Below are 24467 nucleotides of genomic sequence, written 5' to 3'. Positions count from 1 at the left end.
TCTCATGCGATTATTGTTCTAATTAGTCATTTCCCTTTGATTTATTGATCAGCCAGCTCTTTAGCTTCATGCTCTTCCCATTTGTTGGTACTAGGCTTCATGTTCTTTTCTGGCAGCCTCCCGTTCTTCCCGTGCTTGATGGTCTTTGGTCTACCGTGCTTCTCAGGTCAACGTTCTTGATTTTGACAGAGTTCTTGGCCCTATCGATCTCTTCTGGTTCTTCTTCGGTTTGTGTATGGTTTACTCGTCTTCCTACTGCTCAAGGTTTCCTTGTCTTCCCATGCTTGTTGCACTCGGTGGTCCTTTTTCCAAGTTGAGCATACCAACATCTTAGAAGAGAGAGATTACGCCCGAAAGGTATTGGATCTTGGGTCAAAAGTAGCTTATGCCACCCAAGTACATTTAAGGGCTGAAGAATGAATATGGAAGGATTATCCAAGTAGAAAAAGAGACGGTCTCTTAATTTTGTGACCAAATTCAAAGGTTGGCAGTCCTACTTCAAGAGGACTAAGAGAGCTAGCAAGAAAACTTTTGTTTCCAAGGTGGTTCTTCCCAACACTCGTAAGGGTTCTTCTGCACATCTTCTACGTGCATGACTCTCACATATTCCCCCTCTCTTGGTTCAAGAGGACTAAGAGAGCTAGCAAGAAAACTTTTGTTTCCAAGGTGGTTCTTCCCAACACTCGTAAGGGTTCTTCTGCACATCTTCTACGTGCATGACTCTCACATATTCCCCCTCTCTCGGAATCCACATAAAACCATGGCAGCAACCCTAGAAAGCATACTTCTTTATGAGACAAGAAAGCAAGCTATGATGCTGAGAGAAATACCTGGGAATCTTGATGTGAAATAAACCAGGAAAGACGCACAAACCTTTGTAGACTCTGCATTTAGGTCTCTATGATACCAAGTGTAAGAGGTCTCCTAGGCCTGTCTAATAAAGATCTCCTAAACACAGTCCAAAAGAAGATTAGAGATCCAAATAAAAGGGGTGCAGGCAATCTCGCCACCCAACTGTAGGATCAGTACTTCAATCCACCCTCGAGCCAGGGGCTAAGGCTCCACTCCACAGATATATGGCAGTGAGCACTGGCATTCCTTACCACCAAAGCCTGCCCACGGCGGCCCTCAGATTGCTTGCATCCCCCAATTGTAGGATTAGTACTTTGATCCACCCTCGAGCCAAGGGCTAAGGCTCCACTCCACGGATATATGGCAGTGAGCATTGGCATCCCTTACCACCAGAGCCTGCCCACAGGGGCCCTCGGCAAGACTATTTGTGATGTGCCATGTCCACGGCATGAGTAGAAACTCTGGTCCAGGCATAGACCCATCAGAAGTGCACAGCATGACTAACTACACAATAATATCCAAAGGCATCACTTATATAGTGATAAGTGCTGCTATATCCCTAAGGTTGTTGGATTAGGCTCACTAATATGAGGATTAGCTCTAGGTACATAACAAGAGACTCTTCAGAGGGTGGCTACAAGCCAAAGGCAAATTCAACCATGTCTTCTGGAAGTGAGAAAGGGGATGAGAGCCTAAGAAGAAAGGCAAGTGTAATTATTGGAAGCAAGGGCATTACATCAATGAATGCAAGAAAAGGTTGGAAAAGGAGAAGAAGAAAGATTCAGGCATGTCTTTGGCTGATGCATCACACCTTCTTGAATGGTGAGTTGCATGAGGAGGTTTGAGGTCTATGTATCTAACCCCGTGGTTTTGTTCAGAATGGTCAGGAAGCCAAAGCATGGAGTTTAAAGAAGGCTTTGTATGGCATCAAGTAGGGTCTTCGAGCATGTGTTAGGTTTGGGCTCGTTGCATTACTATTTGGGCATTCAGTTTTTAGAGCGTCATGATGCATTCAAAGCATATACAAAGATTGCTGAAAACCTTTAATCTTGAGGATTGTAAGCCTATGGCTACACCAGTTGAGATAGGTGCGAGGCTTAGCATTCAAGGTTATGTAGAGCCTTTTGATCATACATTATATCAGTAGGCTATTGGATGTTTGATCTATCTATGCAATATGAGGCCATCTATACAATATGGGGTGTCTAAATTGAGTAGATTTATGCATAGCCTAGGTACCTGAGTGTGTTTGGCTCAAAGGCCTTTTGGTTGATTTGAGTATGGGACATGCGTCCTCCACTTGTATTTTTACTAACAGTCAAAGCACATTGGCAGTTGTGAGGAACCTAAAGTTTGATGCTTACACTAAGCACATTGAGATGCACTATCGTTATGTCAGGGAGAGACTCTCTACAGGAGAGATCAGCTTGGTCTGTGTGTCTACACATGACAACATGGCAGATTTGTTCATGAAGGCTCTTCCTCTGAAAAGTTTGAAGCTTTTTTCAAAGCTTTGGGCTTGTTGCCTTTTGGGGATTGATCCCTAGCCCCAACAAAAGTCATCCTTCGGATTACCTGGAGACTAGTGGTTGTTAACCGGTGGTTATTGATCACTAGTGCTACACTGTGAGCTTGGTGGTATCATCTTCGATAAGGCATTGGGTTTCTTTCTTTTTTTTTGTGCATTGATATTCGTCTGATACATCATACATGTGTAGTAGTTTTGCGTCTTCTAAAGTGGTGTTCTCAATGGTGGTGTGTCTCTTGATTCTCGTGTTCACGTCTGCCCAGCCTGTGTAACTATTCTTGAGGGTATACTGCCCTAGAGTAGAACCCGTTCTTGTGATGCTCTATTCCACCTCTTAGTGTGCCTGGGCAACAAGTCTACTACACATTCTAGATGAGGTAGTTGAAGACAAGCAGTCGGGGGAAAGTTTGAAGGTAGAAGGCGGGTTTGGTTAGGAGGAGGTCCATTTTTTGTGCTACTCTAATAGAGGCTTATTGTTTGGCAGGGTCTTTACTTGGTGGAATCGTAGATAATTTCGCCAAGGTGAAAGACATGTAGTTGCACATTCTCACGGGTGGATGGAAAAGAGGACTTTCACCGTTGGTGGGAAAAATGTTATTTTAGGCATTCAGTTTTAACACAAGTATGATTTCATTGTTTTATTGTGTCATCACACTTTGACACTCCATTGTGAGATGCTTGAGCCTGTGGTGATATGTTGTGACCTAGGGATATTTGGTGTTACAATGGTGTTGGCTATCTAGTTGGGAAGGTTGGGATGTCAAGGAGTCCAAAGGTACATGTTGCATGCCCCCAACAAATCCACAGTTGACTAGACTCCAAGTTTAGATGAGAGTCAAGACCAACAAGAAATTGTTAGATTTCTAGATCAGGGGATGCCTTGAGATGTACTACCTCCTAAAGTGGAGGACCACACCGTAGAGTTAGTAGCAAACGCTCACCCGCTTGAGTAGGATGACAGAGGATGAGTCGACAAGCAATTAAAGGAGGAGCTGTAGAATGGGTTTATTTAGTCCAGCCACTATTCTTTTTGTGCTCCTATTGTCGTTGTCAAGAAGAAAGACAGATCTTCTCGACAATATGTTGACTACATAATTTTGAAGAAGATCATGATCAAGTTGAGCAAATTTTTGATGCCATGAATCCAGTATACCTTTGGGTGGCTAGATAAAGCCAAAGTTTTCTTTAAGATAGAGCTTACGAGTGGCTACAATCATATTAAAAGCATTCATCTAGGATTGATTTCCAAATGGAGATGGGTCATTATGAAGTAATGTAATGCTCATTTGGTCTAACAACTACTCCAGCCTCTTTTAGCAAGATGACAATACAGGCATTTAAACCTCTAATTTGGAAGTATGTTCCGTGACAACTTTTCCAGGAGCATTGAGGAATGCTTGGATCTCTTAGAACTTGTTGAAGTTGCTGGAACAGAACCAACGCTACAACAAGAAGAAGCCTACCTTCTTTCTGGAGGAGGTTGCCTATCTTGGCTATATCATTGGCCTTTATGGTATTGGCAAAGATAAAAGACATAGTGGATTGCTAGATTTGCAAAGATGCACCATCTCCTGGGGTTAGCACAGGCTTATTGGGGTCATGTTAGACAGGTTCTCTGACATTGCAGCTCCTCTTTCACGTATTTTCAAGGTAGTGAAACATCGTAGACATCCAAGTCATGGGGAAGGCTTTGGGGGCCTTTCACTAGTTGAAGGAGGCTGCGATTCCAGCACCGATGTTGGAACTGGCATGGTGGGATGAGCCTTTGAGGAAATTTGCGATGCAAGTAATGATGTTTGGAGCAGGATGGACACCCTAGGGCTTATGAGAGCTTGAATTTTAGGGGTTTGGAGTTGAACTTCTTCACTGATGTTGGCAGAGCTATACATGCTCTTGAAGTATGGGAACACTTATGGCATTGACTTTGTGGTGAAAATTAACCATTAGATCCTTAAGTGGTCACAAACAATGTCTCGTGAGCATTGGGATCGTGATATCAAGTTCATGGGCCGGTTTTGGAGGGTATGTTTAACAATTTAAAAATTGAATTTTTCTAGTGCCTAATTGATTAATTAACTTTTTTATGTTCTCAAGTGCTATGTTCATGACCAACAGACTAGATGGTAAGAGCATCTTTTATTAGTCAAGGCGACTTTAAATGATACCGTCTTGTTTGCTACTGGCTAGTTTCTGCTTTTGTATTAGGATTAGTGACTCAAGGGCTAGTTACAAATACCATGCACATCAACATAGTAGGAGGGAATGTCGCATGCATCAGTCCCCAAATGCATGTTCTAAGACAACTGAGAACATGATTAGGGTAGTCTAGGAGATTTTGTGAGTTCTTACAAAGGGTCATGGTTGATTGAGTGACTGAGGGTAAGCTAGGGTTTGCACACACAAGGTATTGTAGGTGTACGTCAATGATGGCAGACAGCCATCTGGAGACACGTGACGGCACAGAGATGGACAAGGTGGGAACTCTAGAAAAGTGTGAAGCCAAAACCGGGATGCTCTTTGCTTTGTGGAGTTGTGTGTAGCTTATGAATGGAAAGTCTGGAGTGATTTGTATGATAAGAAAGATCAGATGAAGACCAGAACAATCTAGAAAAGCCAAAGAAAACGAGAAGATCAAAGATTTGGTCAAAGCACTGGCTGGAAATGAAGAAAGCGGAAGTATTCCAACCCATCATGCCTGCAGTTTTAGGTACTTTTTGAGGCTGTGGAGAAGCACTTGGGTATTTTGGATCTGCCCCTTGAAATAAAGAGTGGCCAGGGTAAGGGCGAGGGGTGGGCATGAGAGGTGTTTTCTTCTTGCTTTAGACCCACGACCACGCCTACCAGCAGGTTGGGGTAATAATGCTCTCTATAAACAGGCAGTTCTAGTCCCCATTGATTCTTGCCTCCCCTATTCGTGAGTAAATGCAGCAGAAGAGAGCATAGAGCAGCCCGGTGGATTGAAATCAGCAGCATGCTGGAGTATAGATGGACGGAACTTAATGGCAGGAACCGGACAGAAGTAGACAAACCAAATTAGCCGGATGGAACTAGATGGAATTCTTTGACAAGTTCCCTGTTTGGTATTTGTGGCAGCACAAGCGAGCTATCAAGCTACATTCAGCCTTCTGTATTCCATTTCTATATCAATAAAGAAAATACTTGAGAGAGAAGAGGGAGGGGGGGGGGGTGTGGTTGGTTGGTTGCCATTTTGGTTTACTGTCTCATGCATGTGAGTGGTTGTGTTTCATTCCATTATTTAATTGATTTATTGTATTGTTTGCTGATATAGTTAAATTGCTTCTACAAGGTTTACTTGACACGTGTACTCGTTCATGCATGGTCCATAAATCACACTGGCCAAAATGATATGTAGAAAGGGTGATGTTGGATATTCCTTGGCTTGGGCCCAAGCATACACACTTCTGTGATTCCATCTATAATGGCTAACGTGTTTTTCATGCACAGTATGATGAGTTCGGTCAAGAGAGTGAGTTTTGAGGAGGGGTCTGAAACCACAATAAAATGTTTCTGGCGTTTTTATATTGTACAAATGTAGAGTCTTTGCTTGGGAATTGAAAACCTCTTATATGCAAGGAGTAGCACACATTTTAAGCAAGAGAGGAACTGATAGGGAATTTTATCAAAGGACTTATGCTTCTCATAGGGCACACCAGCTCCAGCATGTGTGGTAAGTGCATGCAATTGGTGGTAGTTTTGATAAAGCGGCTGGAAATGTTATTGGCTAGCAAACTGCACAGCACAGTATTGCATGTTCTTTTTGTTGAGAAAAGCATATCCTATAATTGCTTTTCGGTATTTTCCTTTTGGGCACATATGCTTATGGCCCCTAAAATATTCTTGACAAAGACTTGCAAGGTTTTTTTTTTGTATGCATGACCAGGTCGTTGGTTTGTTTATAACCAGGTCATTGAGAGAGTTATTGCCGGGGTTGAGGGCCACGGATTTAGGTGTGAAGGGTGGATAGAGTCTCCACTGAAGGGTGCCGAAGGGAACACTGAATTTCTGGCCTGTTTCAGGAGAAATTGTCCAGATGTCTCTTCACAAAAGGAAGAGAATGCCATTCATGCAAATTGAACTTGGGAATCATTGGTTAAACTTCTCCAAATTCATAGAGCTGGCATGCGTTTTCAGCCCTGTATACATGTATATCAGCTTGCAGCTTAAAATGAATCCCTAGTCATTCTTTAAATAATATGCTAATTACACAATGAAAAATACTTCATATATCTTACCTACAGTTGGAAGGCTATAGTGATAAGAAGTGGAATGCGAGTGGAAATAGAAAAAGGAATTGATTCTGCCTAGACTTCAGAGAATTGACAATTTTACAGACAATGTTTATCTGACAAAATTCTACAGAGAAGCATGCACATATGCACATATCATTTTTTTTTTTGCTTTCTTTGGTTCATGTCTCCTAACCCAAATGAGTTCATACAACCATGTGGCAGCCTCAGACAGTTTATATTTATATATATATATATATACATATTTTGCTTTCTATGTACTGTGTGGTGGCCTTAAATTCGTTTTCCACTTATTCCTTTGGGCGTGCGCTCGTATACCGCCACATTTGTTTTGTGTGTAGGAGCCTATGCCATACTATTTCTTAAAATGGGGGGTTCTTGTAAAGTGGGGTTTTTTGAAGGACATGCTGTATAGTAAATCACATATGGTTAATTTTCATCTCTCTTTTCAAGTGATGTTTTAAAAACAAGTTCCAAGCAAATATCACATACCAATAAGAGCTCCTACCCAGTGGTATGAGCTTCTTCTATCCATGGGCCAGACATATGGGGAAATTTCAACAAATGTCAATCAGGCCTGCAAATAGTTCATCTCCGAAAATCGGCAAAATTCATCTTCTTATGTTCTCCTTGAATAGAGTCTGAGATGTTGCAAATATGCTAGTGGGTATTGTGAGGTTGAGAGAGGGCCGTCGAAGTGGCCCTCTTATCCAGTAGGTATCATGGAGATATTCAAGGTGGTGCACAGGAAAGCATGTGAAGCACAATTTTTGCTTGAATCCAGAAAGAATTTTTGCATTATGGGCCCATGGAAAGGTGCTCTAAGACCTAAATTTTATGAAAGCAAGGCAATTTTGTTTTGCAAACCATTCCCTGCATTTGGAATGGATGTGCAAGTCTTTCTTGAATTCTCATGCATTTTTAATGTTCTCATCAGAATGTATTTAAACTCTTTGTTTAAAATACCTTGTGTATTGCATGCACTCAAAAATGTTATTTTAGGTTTCTCATGAAGGATTGCGTTCACAGTCTACTTTCATCCTAATGCATTTGCTTGAATACCTACTCGTTTCGTAATCATTTCTTAGCAACAATTAATAGTTGAATAACTAATTTAATTTCTTGGCCCGAGCTCATACCAATCACATCATAATCGCTACTCTATTTGTTTAATCTTACAATTTATGGGCTTTGTGGAGCTGCCATTATGTATGTTTACGCGGCATCTCTCCGTGTCTCATGATTTAGACATGAACCATTGGCCATTAGTCTCCGTTGGAATTTGTCTTACATCATTTGGCTTATGCTTATACTAAGATTGATGGAATTTATACCAGTGGATGTGCTTGATTATTGTCTTGTTATGCTTGTAGAATTGGTTGCACTCTAAATGCTTGTGGAATTGTGGTGTAAGTTTTTAATCTTGGTCATTCCATTTGTGTAAGCAGTCAACCTTGCATGGTGTTTTGTAGGGGTATTTTAGTAGGCTTCTTTAAAGGTTGTTTTATATATTTTAGCATGATGCAATCTGTGTTAGTGGTTATTCAATTAGGTTTACTGGGGCTTTATGTTCTCTTTTGACTTGGGTTCCAAGATGGTGGAAAGCATGTGTACCACTAACTACAACATGTCCTATCAAAACTCTATGCTATATACTTCAACATGTAATTACTTTTGAGTGGCATTTTAGTTTGTTTTGTTTTCCATTTGAATCATTGCAATTCAAAATGCTAGTATGTTAATGCAGGCTTCTATGCATATTTATGATCAAATTTAGTACAAGATGAATCCAGACATCAAGGAAGATCTTCTCAAGAATTGGTCACTTATGATAAGCAATTTCCTAATCTATGTTGATTACCGCACTTCAAACAAAAGAATAAACAATAGATTTTATAACTAGCTGATCATATTAACTAAAATATTACATTGCTTAACTAATTGATCATATTAATTATGCCCAGCCTTCCTTCCTTTCCTTCTTTTCTCCCCTTCAAGGCATCATTTGTCTTTTGATCCTCTGACATCAAAGTAAGGTCTCATTCCCAAAGCACGAATCATGAAGAACATATCTACAAAAGTTGACTTTATATACCTTGCATTCAAGCTTTAAACACATGGATAATAACAACCACAAGTTAAAAGTGAAATCTTGAAAAAACAAGTAAGATTATAGAAACAAACAAGTATACTTACTTATTGATACACATTGTACCATGCAAATAACTCCCCCTCGTTCTTCTTTAAGGCCAAATAAACACAAGTATAAAAAATATGAGTAGATCACATTACTAAGAAATGACCATTCTAGATTCTCTTGCACATTGTTCTTATACTCATGGTCAACTGTTGTATCTTACTATTCACAGATATGGATTGGCCATTTGGAGTCTCTAAGTTTATTATAAAATCTCCTTTTGTTTATAGTAACCATGTTCATTGAACTCATTTTTTAGTTCTTTATATTGCTGAGTGACATGGTGTATTTCAGTATGTAACAAAGTGAATGGTCTCATATGAATAATGGGCCCAAGGCCAATGGACCATGTCCATGGACAATACTTATGATAGGGTGAAGGGGGTGGTCATGTATATATATCAAATGTGCCATAATTGAGGGCTAACTTTGATAATCAATGAAATACAAGACATTACACTCTTTTCTCTCTAAACCTCCACTAATCTCCTTAATCTAGGCTAATCTAAACTAATTCAAGGCTAAGCTAGATGTTGCTTTTTTTCATTGGTATCAGAGCTTAGTTTTAATCTATCTTCATCTTGGTTTTCAAGAAAATTTGAGAAATGCTTGGATTTCTTGATTTTCTTGATCTTTCTTGAGTTTCTAGAATTTTTCCAAGATTTTCTTAAAAATTTTGGTACAAACATGGAGGAATGGTTCAAGTTGATGATAAAACTCAAGGCAATGGTGATCTTGAAGGTTAGTCATGGCACTTGGATATGATTTGTTACCAAATTTGAGGCATTTGGATCAATTTTTGACAAGCAAACAAGTTTTTGAGTTTTTGTCAATGTGAGTGGGCAATGGCCAAGGTTTGTGTGGTGTGGACCTACACATATTCTTCTCCAATGTCCCTCCTAACGTTTTTTGATTTAGGATTGATTTACGTTTTTTGATTTAGGATTGATTTGGAGCTTGGAACGCATTGGTGGAGACGGTGGGCAACGTTTGGATCCATCAATGGTTGAAACGGCGTCGGCGTTTGCAATGTCCCTCCACGACTACTTCACGAGCAGCGCCGGTTACATATGGTGCTTTTTTTTGCTAATCTTAGCCACCATAGTCTCAGATTTTTGCATTGCAAGGTCTTGAAATCATTTGATGTGTTCTCTTTCATGAGATTTTTGGCGATTTCTGCGTTTTTCTCTTCCATGGCCTGCGTGTTTCACCGCCTGCTTGTAAGTGTCTTCTCTCAGGCCCTAACCAACTTTGCCATGGAATTTTTATTATAATGGTCTTCTTACATGACATAAGGCACACAATGCTTAATGAAGACAAAACGGGCTGCATCGTTTTAGGGTTTCTTGAATGGAGATTAGATGTGACCAAGCCTTGTTAATCATAATTTATTGCTCTATACATCGGTTATCATAATAATGGCAAGATTAGCATCAAGAATTGGGGGTTTTCATTAGGAAACCCTAATTAATAGTCTTGCAAGCTAATAGCATTGCCTTATTGCCAATGAGCACTTTAATCAATACAAATTTGCAAGGGCAAGCTCTCATGTAAGCCATGGGAAAACTCTAAAGCAATAATTTAGGGATTCTTGCATCCTTTTGCCATTTGGATGTAATACATTATATTCATGACTATCCCATGCCATTCGAATAGCATATGATGGAATTACATGCTTCAATCATACTCTTGAATGCCATAATCACATGCTTTGATATGCTTGCTTGATTGATGGGAGCTATTCTACATGATGGAAACATGAATCAATGCTTTGGAATAGCATGTGCTATGCTTATGTGAATCAGCAATATGCATGTACATGGAGGCACGCTTTTGACATGCCTATGTAAGGGGGCATGAGTACATGCTTGATTATGTAAACATTTGTAAGAGCATGAGTCATGCTTAAGATCAAATTGTAAGTAATCTCAACTATCTATTTGAGATTCAATCACTCTCAACATCACATTGTACTACACTTTTCAATTCTAGTCACTAGTGATGGGTGAGGGTAGTCTGGTATGTGGTGGAGAGACCCAGGGGAGCATGGCTTGAACTCACCGTATCGTGAGTGCCGTGGTAAAGCGGTACGGTGAGGGATTAGGTACTTGGTGAGAAGACATGGCCCAAACTAATTCCAAACTATACCCTTGGAATTTGGATGCATAATGTTTGGAAGCTACACAAAGCTCTTGTGCCATTATGGGGTAGATGTTATGGCTTGTTTTGAAGGCTTCTTAGGTAGTTTACATCCATATACATGCAATTTTGGCTTCCCGTACATAGTGTGAGCATGAGCTTGAAGCTTGACATGAATCCATTGACATATACTCCATCCAGGTCGATTGTGATTGTACATGTACATATCAATGATTTTGGGGATAAAACCTCTTGGGTGGGGATGGTTTGTAACAAAGTGAATGGTCTCATATGAATAATGGGCCCAAGGCCAATGAACCATGCCCATGGACAACACTTATGATAGTGTGAAAGGGGTGGTCATGTATATATATCAAATGTGCCATAATTGGGGGCTAACTTTGATAACCAATGAAATAAAAGACATTACTCTCTTTTCTCTCTGAACCTAGACTAATATCCTTAAGTCATTACTCTCTTTTCTCTGTAAACCTAGACTAATCTCCTTAATCTAGGTTAATTCAAGGCTAAGCTAGATGTTGATTTCTTTCACAGTATATGGCTAGTAATTCATATCAAAGGAATTAAAGAAGGTGGAGTGATCTTTTCCACCTTCAAAAGATAAGAAAATAAATGAATAAATAATATTTATTTGTAATAAATTTAATATACACATGATCCATATAATATACACCTCTAACTGATCTATAAGTTTCGATAACATCACAACTTGTATAGCCTTTCCATCAAGTTTTATCTCATCCATTTGTCATTATGATATTGACCTTCTATGTCAACATCCATATATGTGGCATGTTGTTTTAGGTGCTTACATGGAAGGTGACTCTCCTACCACATTTCTTTATGATATACAATATATATTTACATCATTATCTTTAAAATATTTTTAAAAAAATTTTAGCATCACAAAATTTTACTACTTACCAAATGATCTCACGACCAAATAATGTAAGTTTAAATTGCTTGGTTCAATGTCTCAATTTCAGCTTCTAGTTAAACAAAAGTATTTTTTCCTTGAGTTGCAATAATAAAGCCCAAGGCAACATCTCCATCACCTTCTACAAGACACACTTCACCACTTGTCTTGATTACCTATTTTAAAAAAAGAGATATGTTATCAAATATAAGATAATATAATGCACTTACCATGGTCTATAATTTGGTTTAACAATATAAACCATTACCTTCTTGATAGGTGCAACACTCTTTTCACCTCGTATATCACTAGCCTTGAAATCACAAATGCTCGTTTAGTAAAGAAATGGTAGAAAAGAATAAAGTTTAAGTGTGGAAGATATTCTCAATTATTTTGTTTAATCTTATGTTACTTGGTCATCTTTATTTAGCTTTAAAGTAGAATCTTGTTTACTTTTATCGATCAAGAACTTTGGGTACTCTAGAACTTTTCTCCAATCTCACCTTCACCAATCACAAAATGCAAATTATTAGTTTGTTGGCCAAATCATTATTAGTTTATATACAAGGATAAAAATATTATAAAATCATTATTAGCCAAATTGTTGGTTTGTTAGCTAAATCATTATTAGTTCATATATAAGGATAAAAAACTATTATAAAATTTTATCTATAAACGCTATGCTTAGATCATATACATAAAATAAGAGGCTCTATGAGAAATTTATACTCTTAAAGAAAAATTTGAGATATCCCACTTTTGTTTCTAGTTCTTATGACCCTTTAACCTTCCATTAAAGAAGATATTATTTAGTCAAATGAATCTTGCAGGCCTAACCCACTCTCTGTTAATGGCGAGGATACACCTATAGGGACCGAGTCTCCCAGTCTTCAATCAGCACCATATCTTTGGATAGTTTCACCTACGAACCTTTAATAGTTTCTAGTCACTAGCAAGACACCTCTTTTCCACCAAACACATGGTCAAGCACACACCAAAGAAGAGGATAAGCGGTTCAAGGGACACACCAACCAATAGGGTGGCCCAATATATACTATACAACAACATCAACAACTGGCCATAGGAACAGAAAAGAAAAACTATTCTAGGATCCTCCTATGTATAAGAGCTTGACATATGCATTGCCAAAATATATGGAGCCGACTATAAGTTTGACTATGCAGTTTCACAATCTATTATGCTAAGATATGGAACAAATCATCATGTAGACTAGTATGCAATTAGCAAGAATCACACACATAATGCCTAAGTGGTTTAATTTCCCACCATGAGAATGGAAATAGCCTTCCATAAGCCAAAGTGTGGGCTCAAGGCTCAAAGGTCCATTCAAATGTCAAATGATCAAAAGATACAAATGAGAGTCCATGTGTCCTTTTATACTTGAGCCCAATGGCCATAATCCTAAACCTAACTAATAAGGTTGCTACTTTATTACAAACCATCCCTTCCCAAATATTTAGTCCATCAAAATCTATGATGTGTACAATGGTCATATCTCAAGTATACATCAATGAGAAGTGAAGGTTCTAATCATAACCACAAAGCTATGGAAGGATCTTTAAAAGTAGCCATGATGATGTCATATAAACCATAGAGAGGTTCCATGAATCCATAGCATAGTCGATGTGGAATTAGATCCTCCAAACATGAAAGAAGTGCTCTTGGTGCATGGTGGACTGTTATGACATCCCATTTACTCATCAAAACCCTTACAAACACTTCCATTGTAGGAGTCATAAAACCCATAAAATGCATGCCATATAGTCAAACCACATCATCCAATGATAGACCTTTTTGTTGCACATAAGAAAGTGGTTTCCATGTAGCCAGGTAAATGCTTCCATTTGATGAGGAACTCCTCTATGCTTCTATTCCTCAACTCTCTTGTTCTTCCCACGATCCTCTCTGATTCATAAATGATCTCACCCTAATTGCACTTTGTCTTGGTCACTCTTGGGGTAAAGCTTAAAATAAGTATCTAACTTTTGGTAATCCACTCCTCCAACTCATGTAAAGCAAAACCATCACCCTTGAATTTGGAGAGAGATACCTTGTCCTAATATCCTTGGAAGTGTTTGAAGATAAATTCTCATGATGTGGCTTGTTCTTTTGCGATTGCATGTAGGAGTTGGCAAATTAAACAAAGTCTTTGTAGTCCTTCTTGATGAAAGAAGACAACTCCATCCAACTATCATGAGCTTCCACTTGTCTTTGTGCAAAAGACATGTGCTCCCAATTATGATCGGCCCCATCCTTATCTCCATGCATCTCCTCATTTACCATGATGGGCTGATTAGCCTTTGGAAACGATGGTACCCTCTTGGCATCCCCATAGCATGGATCCATAGGCTTGAATGAATCTTGTGGTGGTTTTCTATTCACTTGAGAAGTACCGAGCTTAAAATGAAGAACGCCTCAAATCTTTTATGAGGAGTCTCCTAGCATCCATCATAAACCCCAATGAAGGAACCCTCATGGAAGCCTCTTACATAGCTTGTTTACCTATCTTGTGATCACCATAATGAACTTCATGCATAAGTTGCTTGCCCTCATGAACCCCATGAATTATATCCTCAATAGCTTCTTCGTGGGTGTTGATTCATGGATTGACCAAATTGATCTTAAATGGCTCCCATCTTGGTAGTCATAGATTTAAACTTTGAATTTAAGGTTTGGTTGATGATATCCAATCTATCCATGGGCAAGGATGAGTCCAAGTATATGAATGAGGGAGAATTAATGGTTGAGTTTCTTACATGGATCAAAGATCTCAGAGTGCATATTGTATATATTGATGAGGATTATCTGGACAATTCATTGGTGTCTATTTTTTCCATAGCTCTGCCAAAATCATACCCGAGTTTTGTATCCACACTTTGGCTAATAACCCCAATTCCCTTACATTTGATGAGGTGGTTGTAGTTCTCTTACAAGAAGGGAAATCTCAATAAATCTAATCTAGTATACATGTGGGAGATTATGCATTTGGCCAGTCAAAAAGGTAAAGGTAAAGGTAAAGTCTTAAGTAAAGTCAAAAAATAAAGATAAAGTCTTAAGTAAATTCTTTACTACAAGAAGCCAAAGGTAGAATCAGCCTAGTCTTTTGGAACAGATATTGAGGAGGAGGGTGATAAGACTAAGAAGTAAGAAGAATATCAAATGAAACTATATGATGCAACTATTATTAGAAGCCAAGCCATTATACCATTATATCAATGAATATAGAAAAGGGCTAAAGAAGAAGAAGAAAGAGTCAAGCATGGTTGTTGTAGCTTATGCATCAACACCAAGTGCTGAAAAGAAGGAGACATCAAACTATGCACATGATGATTGGGCATTCATTGTGCACTAATGATCCTTCTATCCATGATGTGTATGCATGTGAGTGACAGATCATTATGTCTCGTATTTTGATAGTGGTGGTAGAAACAAGCACATTATTTCTCAGCATGATTTTTTTCCTCCCTTGAGTCTGCTCCTTAATGAGGCACAGTTACATTTGCAAACAACTCCTCATATCTAATGAAAGGAGTCAGTGAGGTTGTGCTCACTGATGCAATTGGTGGAATAATCACTCTCTCAAAAGCCTTATTTATTTCAAGAATTAAAAAGAACTTGATTTGTCATTGCTAAAGCATGCCTAATGGTCATATTTGTTAATGATGGGTGTACATTTCATGACCAAAGTGATGGAGACACCGGTGTGCTATCCGATACTCTAAGCCATGGGCTTTGTAGGTTGGAAAAGTATGAGAGATTAGCACACAATGATGGAGACATCACTATGGTATCCAAAACTCTAAGCCATGGGTTTATAGGTTGGATACATATGAGAGATTCTTGGCACATAACACTCTAAGCCATGAGCTATATAGGCTAGATAGGTATGAGATATTGGCACATAATGCTTGTTCAGTTACTGTCACCCGTGTTATGAGTGATGTGGAGCTATGGCATGTTTGCTTTCAGCACTTGAATTTTTTTACACCTCTTAAAGGTATAAGATGGTATCAGAGTTGTTAAAGCTTAAAGCCTCCGTCAAACATGTATGTGAGGCAAAGTAAGAGGTTTTTACATGCTTTAGCTACTTTGTTTCTATGGCCAAAAATGTGTCTACACGTAAAGTTGCACTCTTCATGTAGATCGAGGGAGGACGATATGTCAAAAAAATTCATGCATATATGTTTGAAAGAGGCATAAAACATCAATGCATGGTACCTTACAAACCTCATCAAAACACACCAAATTGAAGTTTGTACTCTACTAATCAAGGTTTACAAGTGAGATTGATGTAAAAGAAGATTATAATAGGCTTGAGGATGATGTTTTGGAGAAGAGAAGGTTGTTGTAATGCAAAAAACAAGAGATCTAAGGAGAATTTAATAGAGTTTTGGTAACATTGCAAAAATGAGACGAGACATATAAATGTTTCGTACAATTATATACACACATTCTGAATGGCATGCATATGGTGGCATCGACTTATATGCACACATTTTGAATGGCATGCATATGTTGGCACACATTTTGAATGACATGCATACGTTGGCATTTATTTTCTATTTTTTTGCATGCGTATGATTGATTTTGTATGATGTATAATATATGAAAATCACACATACCACATGGATTAGCTCTAAGTTGTCCATGCATAATTGATGTTGTATGTCAAACCAATTAAATTATATACCGATGGATAATTTTAATTGTGTGTAAAATATTATTTAAACCATTGGTTTTCTTCATCATACCTTTGCAACTTGGACACATGTAGTATGAACAATTTTTGTAACACCCCCCAAACGTTGAACCTTGTGGGTTCTTTTGATACATATTAGAGTGTCGATCTCTTCAAGCGTAGGTTGGCCAAGGGTCATCCACGTTTCCATTTTCACAATGTTGTGACTTGTCCTAGAGTGAGAATATTAGTCTCTTCAAGTGTAGGTTGTGGCCAAGGTCATCCACTTTTCCATTATCACAATGTTGTGACTTGTGTAACACCCCCTAAAATTTTCACCTTGTGGTTCTTTTGATACATCTCAAAATATCAGTCTCTTCAAGTGTAGGTTGACCAAGGGTCATCCACGTTTCCATTATCACAATGTTGTGACTTGTTCTGGAGTCAATGAGGGTTTCATGTTTCACCCAATCATTCCCCAATGGAAATCCCAATCACACCTTGATAGGTGAATGGTTTGGCAGACTCTTCTTTTACACTCACAAGATATTGACTATAACAACAATCGGATAACATTTTCAATGATGTGACTCCTTAATTCATGTCATAAATCTCAAAGTGTTAACCTTGGGACCTATCACAAATGAAGTCAAAAGGGAGGTATGTGGTTGGTTTTAACTGGAGATACTTAGTACCTAGCATCACATATATGGTTCCCAATAAAAACTTTCAAAAAAGCCTAGCTTGGAAGTGGTGCATATACAACAGATTCATAAATGGCCTCTTTTTTCTCTTGATACATTTGAAAAACTTAAACAAATATGGTCATCCTTCCTGAGATACACATGATTAGTGGACATATCCTCTTGTTTCTCTCATGAAAGGTCAGACAAATCAAGTTTCTTAAGGAAGTTCATCACCACACACATATGGCTATAAAGGTAAAGATCTTAATTTTTAGGTCACCCATTGGTGTCCTAAATGTTTCATATGCCATTTTAACAATCAAATCATCGATTATACTTCTCTACATTAAAAAATGTGAATATACACAAGCAAAAACACATATAAAATACATAACAATCAAGGAAGGATGCATTCCTTGGGTCTTGAAATATGAGAGAGGAAGTGTGCCACCTCTCCACCCACATACCAATCTGGGTATTTATATTTATATATAGTATCACACTAGTGCATTGAAAAAAAAGCATTTCCACTACACCGATATCCAAAATCTTATAGTACAAATACTAAGCTTGAGAAAATAAAGCTCTATTTCTGAATTCCTACAGTGCAAGTATGTGCTTTGCTTCATATGCAAATCAGACTTGTTGAGAAGGATCTTAAGATACATGGGTGTTGCTCAAAAGGGAGCGAAAGCGACAGTGTTGCAATGCAACAATTAGAGTTGCCTAGTGACATGATCACCAAGAACATGGTGTTTCATTCTTGCATGAAGCACATTGACAATTAGAGTTGCATGGTGAGACAATCACCAAGAACATGGTATTTCATGCTCTCATGCACATTGAGATGCAACTTGTCTAAGGGAGCTTGAGCTCTTACAAGCACACACACACACACACAAACCCTAAAAGAGAACACACAAGGTGAGAGGCTAAAAAACTATTCTTCTTCTTCTTCAACAAAAGAGGTCTACAAAAGAGATAAAGTGACTAACACATATACTAGAGTATATACAAGCGGTCCATAATGTGAACACGCTAAAGTGGAGTGGGTAGGTATGGACTAGTCGATGTAGTCCAACTATAGAATCTATGGCGAAGATATGTCGGAGCCAACTACCAAACCCATTAGTGATGTAAATGTCGACCGGTCACGCAGGCGCCTTGTGTGAGTGTCAAGTCATGTTGAGCTAACATATCAACACTCCCCCTCAAGCTCAACTCCATCTCATGAACTCCAAGTATATCTTGAAATCTACAGAGATGTTCACCTCCCAAGGCCTTCGGTGAAGATGTCAGCGACCCGATCCTGTATACTGACGTAGGCCAAGTCGATGCCGCCTGCCAAGACTCTCTCCCTAATGAAGTGGTAGTGTACCTTAATGTGTTTTGTCTGTGCATGGAAAACTAGGTTCCTGGCCAACTATATACTACTAAGATTGTCACAATATATGAGAACCTTTCTCTCCACATGCAACCCCAGATCAACAAGTAGCTTGCGTAACCAAGATACCTCACACACTACCACCGCAGCTCCTCTGTACTCTACCTCTATACTTGACAAGGCAACTGTAAGCTACTTCTTGCTGCTCCATGTCACAGTAGCACTCCCCACCAATGAAAACATAAATCCGTTGGTAGATCTCATGTCTCAGATGCTACCTGCCCAATTTGCATATGTGTACCCATATAGCTCCAATGGTACACCTGCTGCATAAAACAATGCATAATCAACAGTGGCCATCAAATACTGAAGTGTGTGTTGTGCACTGTCAAGATGTGGTTTGCGTGAAACCTGCATAAACTGGCTCTCTAGGCCAACAGTGTAACTTAAATCTGGCCTATTGATCATGACATAGATCAAACTCCCCACAATCTTCCTATACATAGTGGGGTCCTCCAACACATAACTTTCATCCACACTGAGCTTGCCATTTTGATCTAATGGCATCGAGATTTGCTTACAACTAGCCATCCCATACTTGGACAACATATCCAATACATATTGTCTCTATGATAGCCAAATACCATCAAGTGTGCGAATGACCTCAATACCCAAAAAGTAGCACAGATCTCCCAAATCTTTCATGTCAAACTTCCTTTTGAGAATACTTTTCACATGCTCAATCTCTTCCAAGTTGTCACCCCCAACAATAAGATCGTCTACATAGATGGTGATGATCACAATACCCTTATCACTCTTGTGCACATACAAAGAGTGATCTTAATCTGCCATATGAAAACCAATAGTGACAAGATACTCAACAATCTTGGCATGCCATGCTTGTGGAGCTTGCTTCAGCCCATACAAGGCCTTCAAAGCTTACATACATACTCTGGGTGACTTGTATCCTCAAAACCAAGTGGCTCATCCATATACACTTCTTCTTGCAAGTCACCATGCAAGAACGCATTTTTTACATCCATCGGATGTAAAAACCAGCCTTTAACTACAGCCACCACAATCACAACTCTCACAATTGCCATCTTTGCAACTAGAACAAACATCTCCTCATAATCAATCCCATGTGTCTGCGCATCTCCTTTAGCTACCAGTCTAGGCTTATACCTTCTTATGCTACCATCACTGTTATGTTTCACCTTATACACCCACTTACATCCAATAGCTTTCTTGCCTTCAGGCAATGGCACCAAATCCCAAGTCTCATTTTCATAAAATGTATCCATCTCCTCATCCATAGCTTTCTCCCAATACACATTTCCAATAGCCTCATCAAAACATGTGGGCTCTATAACCTGCACAACTTTTGCCATATAAGCATAGTGATGTACCACATAACCATCGTAAGTCAACCTCTCTAAATGGTTTTCGACTCTTCCAGATCTTTGTAACTTTGCATTCATGACTTCCAAAGCCTTCTTTACACCAGGTGTCCTCATTGTTAGAATCCCAAGCTCCTCATCAAGGCTCATCTCTGAGCTACTAGACTCTCCACCATCAACAAAAGAATGCTAGGCATACCAAGGGACTCAACCACTTTCTCTTTGCCTTTATGTGATGTACCAACTACATTTCCAGGACTAGTATTATGATGCAGCCTGCCACTCCATGGTCTATCAATAGACCCAACACAAGAGGACTCTCCATGTCCACTCAATGACTGTGATTGCTGTTGACTTGCATTCTGTGCAACCACATTTCCACTTACATCAGCCCGAACAACATCTTTTTTACTAGCATACCAGCTACTCATCTCATTAAATACAATATCCCTGCTTACCCTCAATTCACATGTAGCAGGATTATAACATCTATATCCCTTTTGCTCAAGGGAATACCCAATAAACATACATTTTTTTGCCTTTGGATCCAGCTTAGTACGCAACTCATCTGGCACATGCACATATGCAATACATCCAAAAACTTTCAAGTCAGACAAATCGGACTGTTGTAGAACCAGCTTCAGTGCAATAGCTATGCGACATATTCTTCTCTGTCATCAATGCTCGTGCTATCTCTACAATGTGCCTGTTTTTTCACTCAACAACTCCATTTTTCTACGGAGTGTATCTACATGTAAACTGTCTTTGAATGCCATTCTTCCGCAAGAAATCAGAGAACTCATTGGACGAGTATTCTCCCCCTCCATCTGACCTTATAAGCACTTCACATGCTTTCATGTCTGCTTTTCAGCCATCACTTTGAAATTCTAAAAATGAGTGAAAACTTTATTTTTCTCCTTCATGAAATACACCCACACTTTCCTTGTGTGGTCATGAATGTTACATAGTACCTGCAGCCACCCATAGACATAGTCTTCACAAGACCCCATACATTTGAATGCACAACATCTAGTACATTCCCGCTCACATTCCTATCATGTGGAAATACATGCTTTTTCTGCTTCACAAATTTTCTACCATCAACTTTAAAGTTAGGCAGCCCTGTCACAATTTCTTTAGTCTGCAGAGACTTCATTCTTTGTACATTTACATGTCCAATTCTCTTATGCCAAATATCTGTATCTGCAACAACTCTTGATCCATTTTCAAACATTATAGCACTCACTTCAGGCCACTCTGTTGCCTTTTGAAACCAACCTGCACTTATCTTTAAAGTCTTCTACAGGGTAAACCGAACCTACAAACCCTGCTCAATCATTTGGCCAACAGAAACCAGATTCTTTGTAATGTTTGGAACATGAAGTACATCTACAATGTACTTCACCTTACCATCCTACATAGACAACGGCACATCTCCAACATGGTCAATCGGATGCAGTGTCATTCCTTGTTTCGATAAAACTTGGTCTTTCAAGACTCTTCATTTCCTTGAACCACTCACCATAACTTGTCTTGTGGTTCGAAGCACCCGAATCAACATACCATACATCATCCTTACATGCTGCTACATCATTTCTAGACACAGCATTAACTACATGTTGCATAACAAACAACCTCTCATTATCCTCATTACTTCTGCTAGATGACGCATAGTTATTTTGTTGTACTTTTCCATTTTGAATGTCATTCTACTTCTTATAACAATCTGTCTGCACATGTCCAGGCTTACCATAGTAAAAACAGTCTTGTGTATCATTATGTTACTCCTCCTATCTCTAAACTAGCCTCTTCCACCTATGTGTTGTTGTTGTTGTGATTCATGGGACTGTTATTGTTTTACTGATCATAATTTTGATTACCTGTTGGCCACCACCTTGGCCACGGCCATGGCCTCGGCCTCTACCTTGTTCTCTACCTACGCTTGTGTAGTAGGTATGTTACTCCTCTGAACAGCCTTTGTTTTGTGAAGACTGGTCTTCACCCAAACTCTTTTCTTCAATGATCAGTATTAACACCAAATCTGTAAAGTTGGGAATGTTCTCCTGAGTCTGAATAGATGTCCTAAATGCCTTGTATTGTGGCCCGAGACCACGTAGACAAACTTCCACCTTATCATTATCATCAACAGAAACACCAATAGATGCAAGGGATTCCACAATGCCCTTGATCTTCAAGGCATAATCATTCATAGACATGTTTTTCTTCTCCACAATATGAAGCTCATTCTTCAACTAAATATTTCGTGCCTTGGTGTTAGTTTCATACAGTTTCACTAAGGTGTCCCATGCCTCCTTGGGTGACTTGGCATCTTGTATATGCCTCCTTGGGTGACTTGGCATCCTGTATATGCCCAATCATGGTGTCCTGTATGCTAATAGAAAGCCACTACATGACTTTCCTTGCTCCTTGATTCTAATCCTTGTATTCTTTTACATCTGCCCCAGCAGTTGGATTAATATATGGTGTCTCTGGTGCCTCCTCATGTTCACCTTCAATGTAGTCCCAATAGCCTTTTCCCATCAAAATTTTTTTCAATCTAAACCTCCAAGAATAGAAGATGTTCTTGTCAAGCTTCTCTGCAACAATCTGGTTAATTCCACCATTTGACATCTTGTCTACAACACAAACTCACCAAAAATAGCACTCTTGTTTGACATGCACAAATTGTTGTATTATTTGCAGCGGTACTATGCTACACCCAAACTGTCACACAACTAGTGACCTCAACTTGCATGCATACACCCAATAGCACCTGTAAGACCTCTTTGCAGTACACACAGTGTCTACACAGCCAATTTTCCTTCCTGTAGTATCAAAATAGAACTTTGTAGAGAATCGAAACTTACCCGTAGTGCCCGTGGAACGCGCGCCTGTGAACTAAAAAATGGAGGTCCATATTGTTGAAATTTGAGCATTGTGATGAGCTATGGTGGATCAAACACTAGAATCAACATCATTAACAAAGTGATTAGCAAATAATTAAGACATAATTAGTGGGTAATTAGTAAATAATTAAGACGTAATTAGTGGGTAATTAGTAAATATTTAAGACGTAATTAGTGGGTAATTATCAAATAGATTAATGTAGGCATGGATACTCAAAAACCAGCAAATTCTCATTAGGGCAATGCCTCAATTTATAGAGTTTACATCAAGCATCAAATCCCACTGATTTCTCCATGATTCACTCCACCTCTTCACTTTTCCCAGAATATCTCCATGATTCACTCCACCTCTTTTTCCTAATTCTCTCCACCTCTTCACTTTTCCCAGAATATCTCCACACTTCCCAGAATATCTCCACACTTCCTAAATCTTCTCATGCTACCCTTTATTCTCTCCCAGTAGATTCTTCTCACCTTTTCACAGGTTCTTTCACATTTACACATCCTCTTTTATAGCCTCTAACCAAGGGCTTGTTCCCGCACACACCCTATTCACTTGTATTTTCAACACCTCCCCTCAAGTGAATACTCCTAGTACACCTAGACCCTATACCAAGTTTGTCTCCCCTTACTTGATAGTCCGCGACCAATGTCTACTCCTCTCCTCAAGTTATCTTAGCACACCTGGACCCTGTATCAAGTTTCTTTCTTACTTGACAGCCTGCGACCAGTGCCTCAAGTCCTTAAACTCCATAGTCCTTGGACATTCTCTCTCTATGTGTCCAAGGCTACTATAAGTGCCCGCAACCTTGACTAAAGTGCTCACACATACATCTACCACGTGGCCTACATCATCGGTGGCTCAGAGGTGGTTTTACTTTGTTGGGACAGGTTACATTGGGTTGTGGGGTCTCTCTCTCTCTCTCTCTCTCTCTCTCTCTCTCTCTCTCTCTCTCTCTCTCTCTGAGATTTTCATATGGCTCCTCACTCTTTGGAGCCTCACATCTTCTCTTGTCTTCAGTCTTCTTGTCGTGGAAGCTTCTCTCCACGTGTCCGTCTCTTCTTTCAATCTTCTTGGGGCAGCTTCTCTTCTTGTGGCAGCTTCTCTTCTTGTGTCCATGTCTTCCTTTAGATCTTCTTGGTGTGGATCCTCTTCTTGGAAAGAGATATTCTTCTTCTTTCATGGGTGGCTGGGGCCATGAGCTTGTCCGTCGGGTCTTTTTGCTCCATGTGAGCAACATATTTCAATGTTTTGCTGACAAATTCTTTGGGCTTTTGATGTTCATCTTGTGTCATTATGCAATGCAAACCCAAATTTATGCGGGAGGTCTTACCTCTTGCCTTATTCTGGACAAGGGCAGTGTCTGATCCCATATTTACACTGATGCAATGTGCCCAATACATAATGCGTATAGCATTCATTCTTATGCACATTCCCAAATGCAACTCTGGCTGTGAATAATCTTGAATT

General features: G+C 39.2%; 1 protein-coding gene across 2 annotated transcripts in view; it reads left to right on the top strand.

Moving 5' to 3' along the window:
* Window positions 1-6817, top strand: part of LOC147612788 (bacterial hemolysin-like protein) — a 73890-nt gene extending 67073 nt beyond the window's left edge. Inside the window, exon 8 of one of the 2 annotated variants that reach the window (XM_086783400.1) lies at window positions 6305-6817. In XM_086783400.1, coding sequence (XP_086639526.1) covers window positions 6305-6475 — 171 coding nt within the window. In that variant the 3' untranslated portion in view covers window positions 6476-6817. The remainder of the gene's footprint in view (window positions 1-6304) is intronic. The other variant, XM_086783399.1, reaches the window with a different exon arrangement.
* The last annotated feature ends 17650 nt before the right edge of the window (window positions 6818-24467 follow it).

This window comes from Cibotium barometz, chromosome 45, assembly GCF_041138505.1.
Source record: "Cibotium barometz isolate CiBa-2024 chromosome 45, ASM4113850v1, whole genome shotgun sequence".
Taxonomy (NCBI): Eukaryota; Viridiplantae; Streptophyta; class Polypodiopsida; order Cyatheales; family Cibotiaceae; genus Cibotium; species Cibotium barometz.
This window is presented reverse-complemented; position numbering and strand designations above follow the sequence as displayed.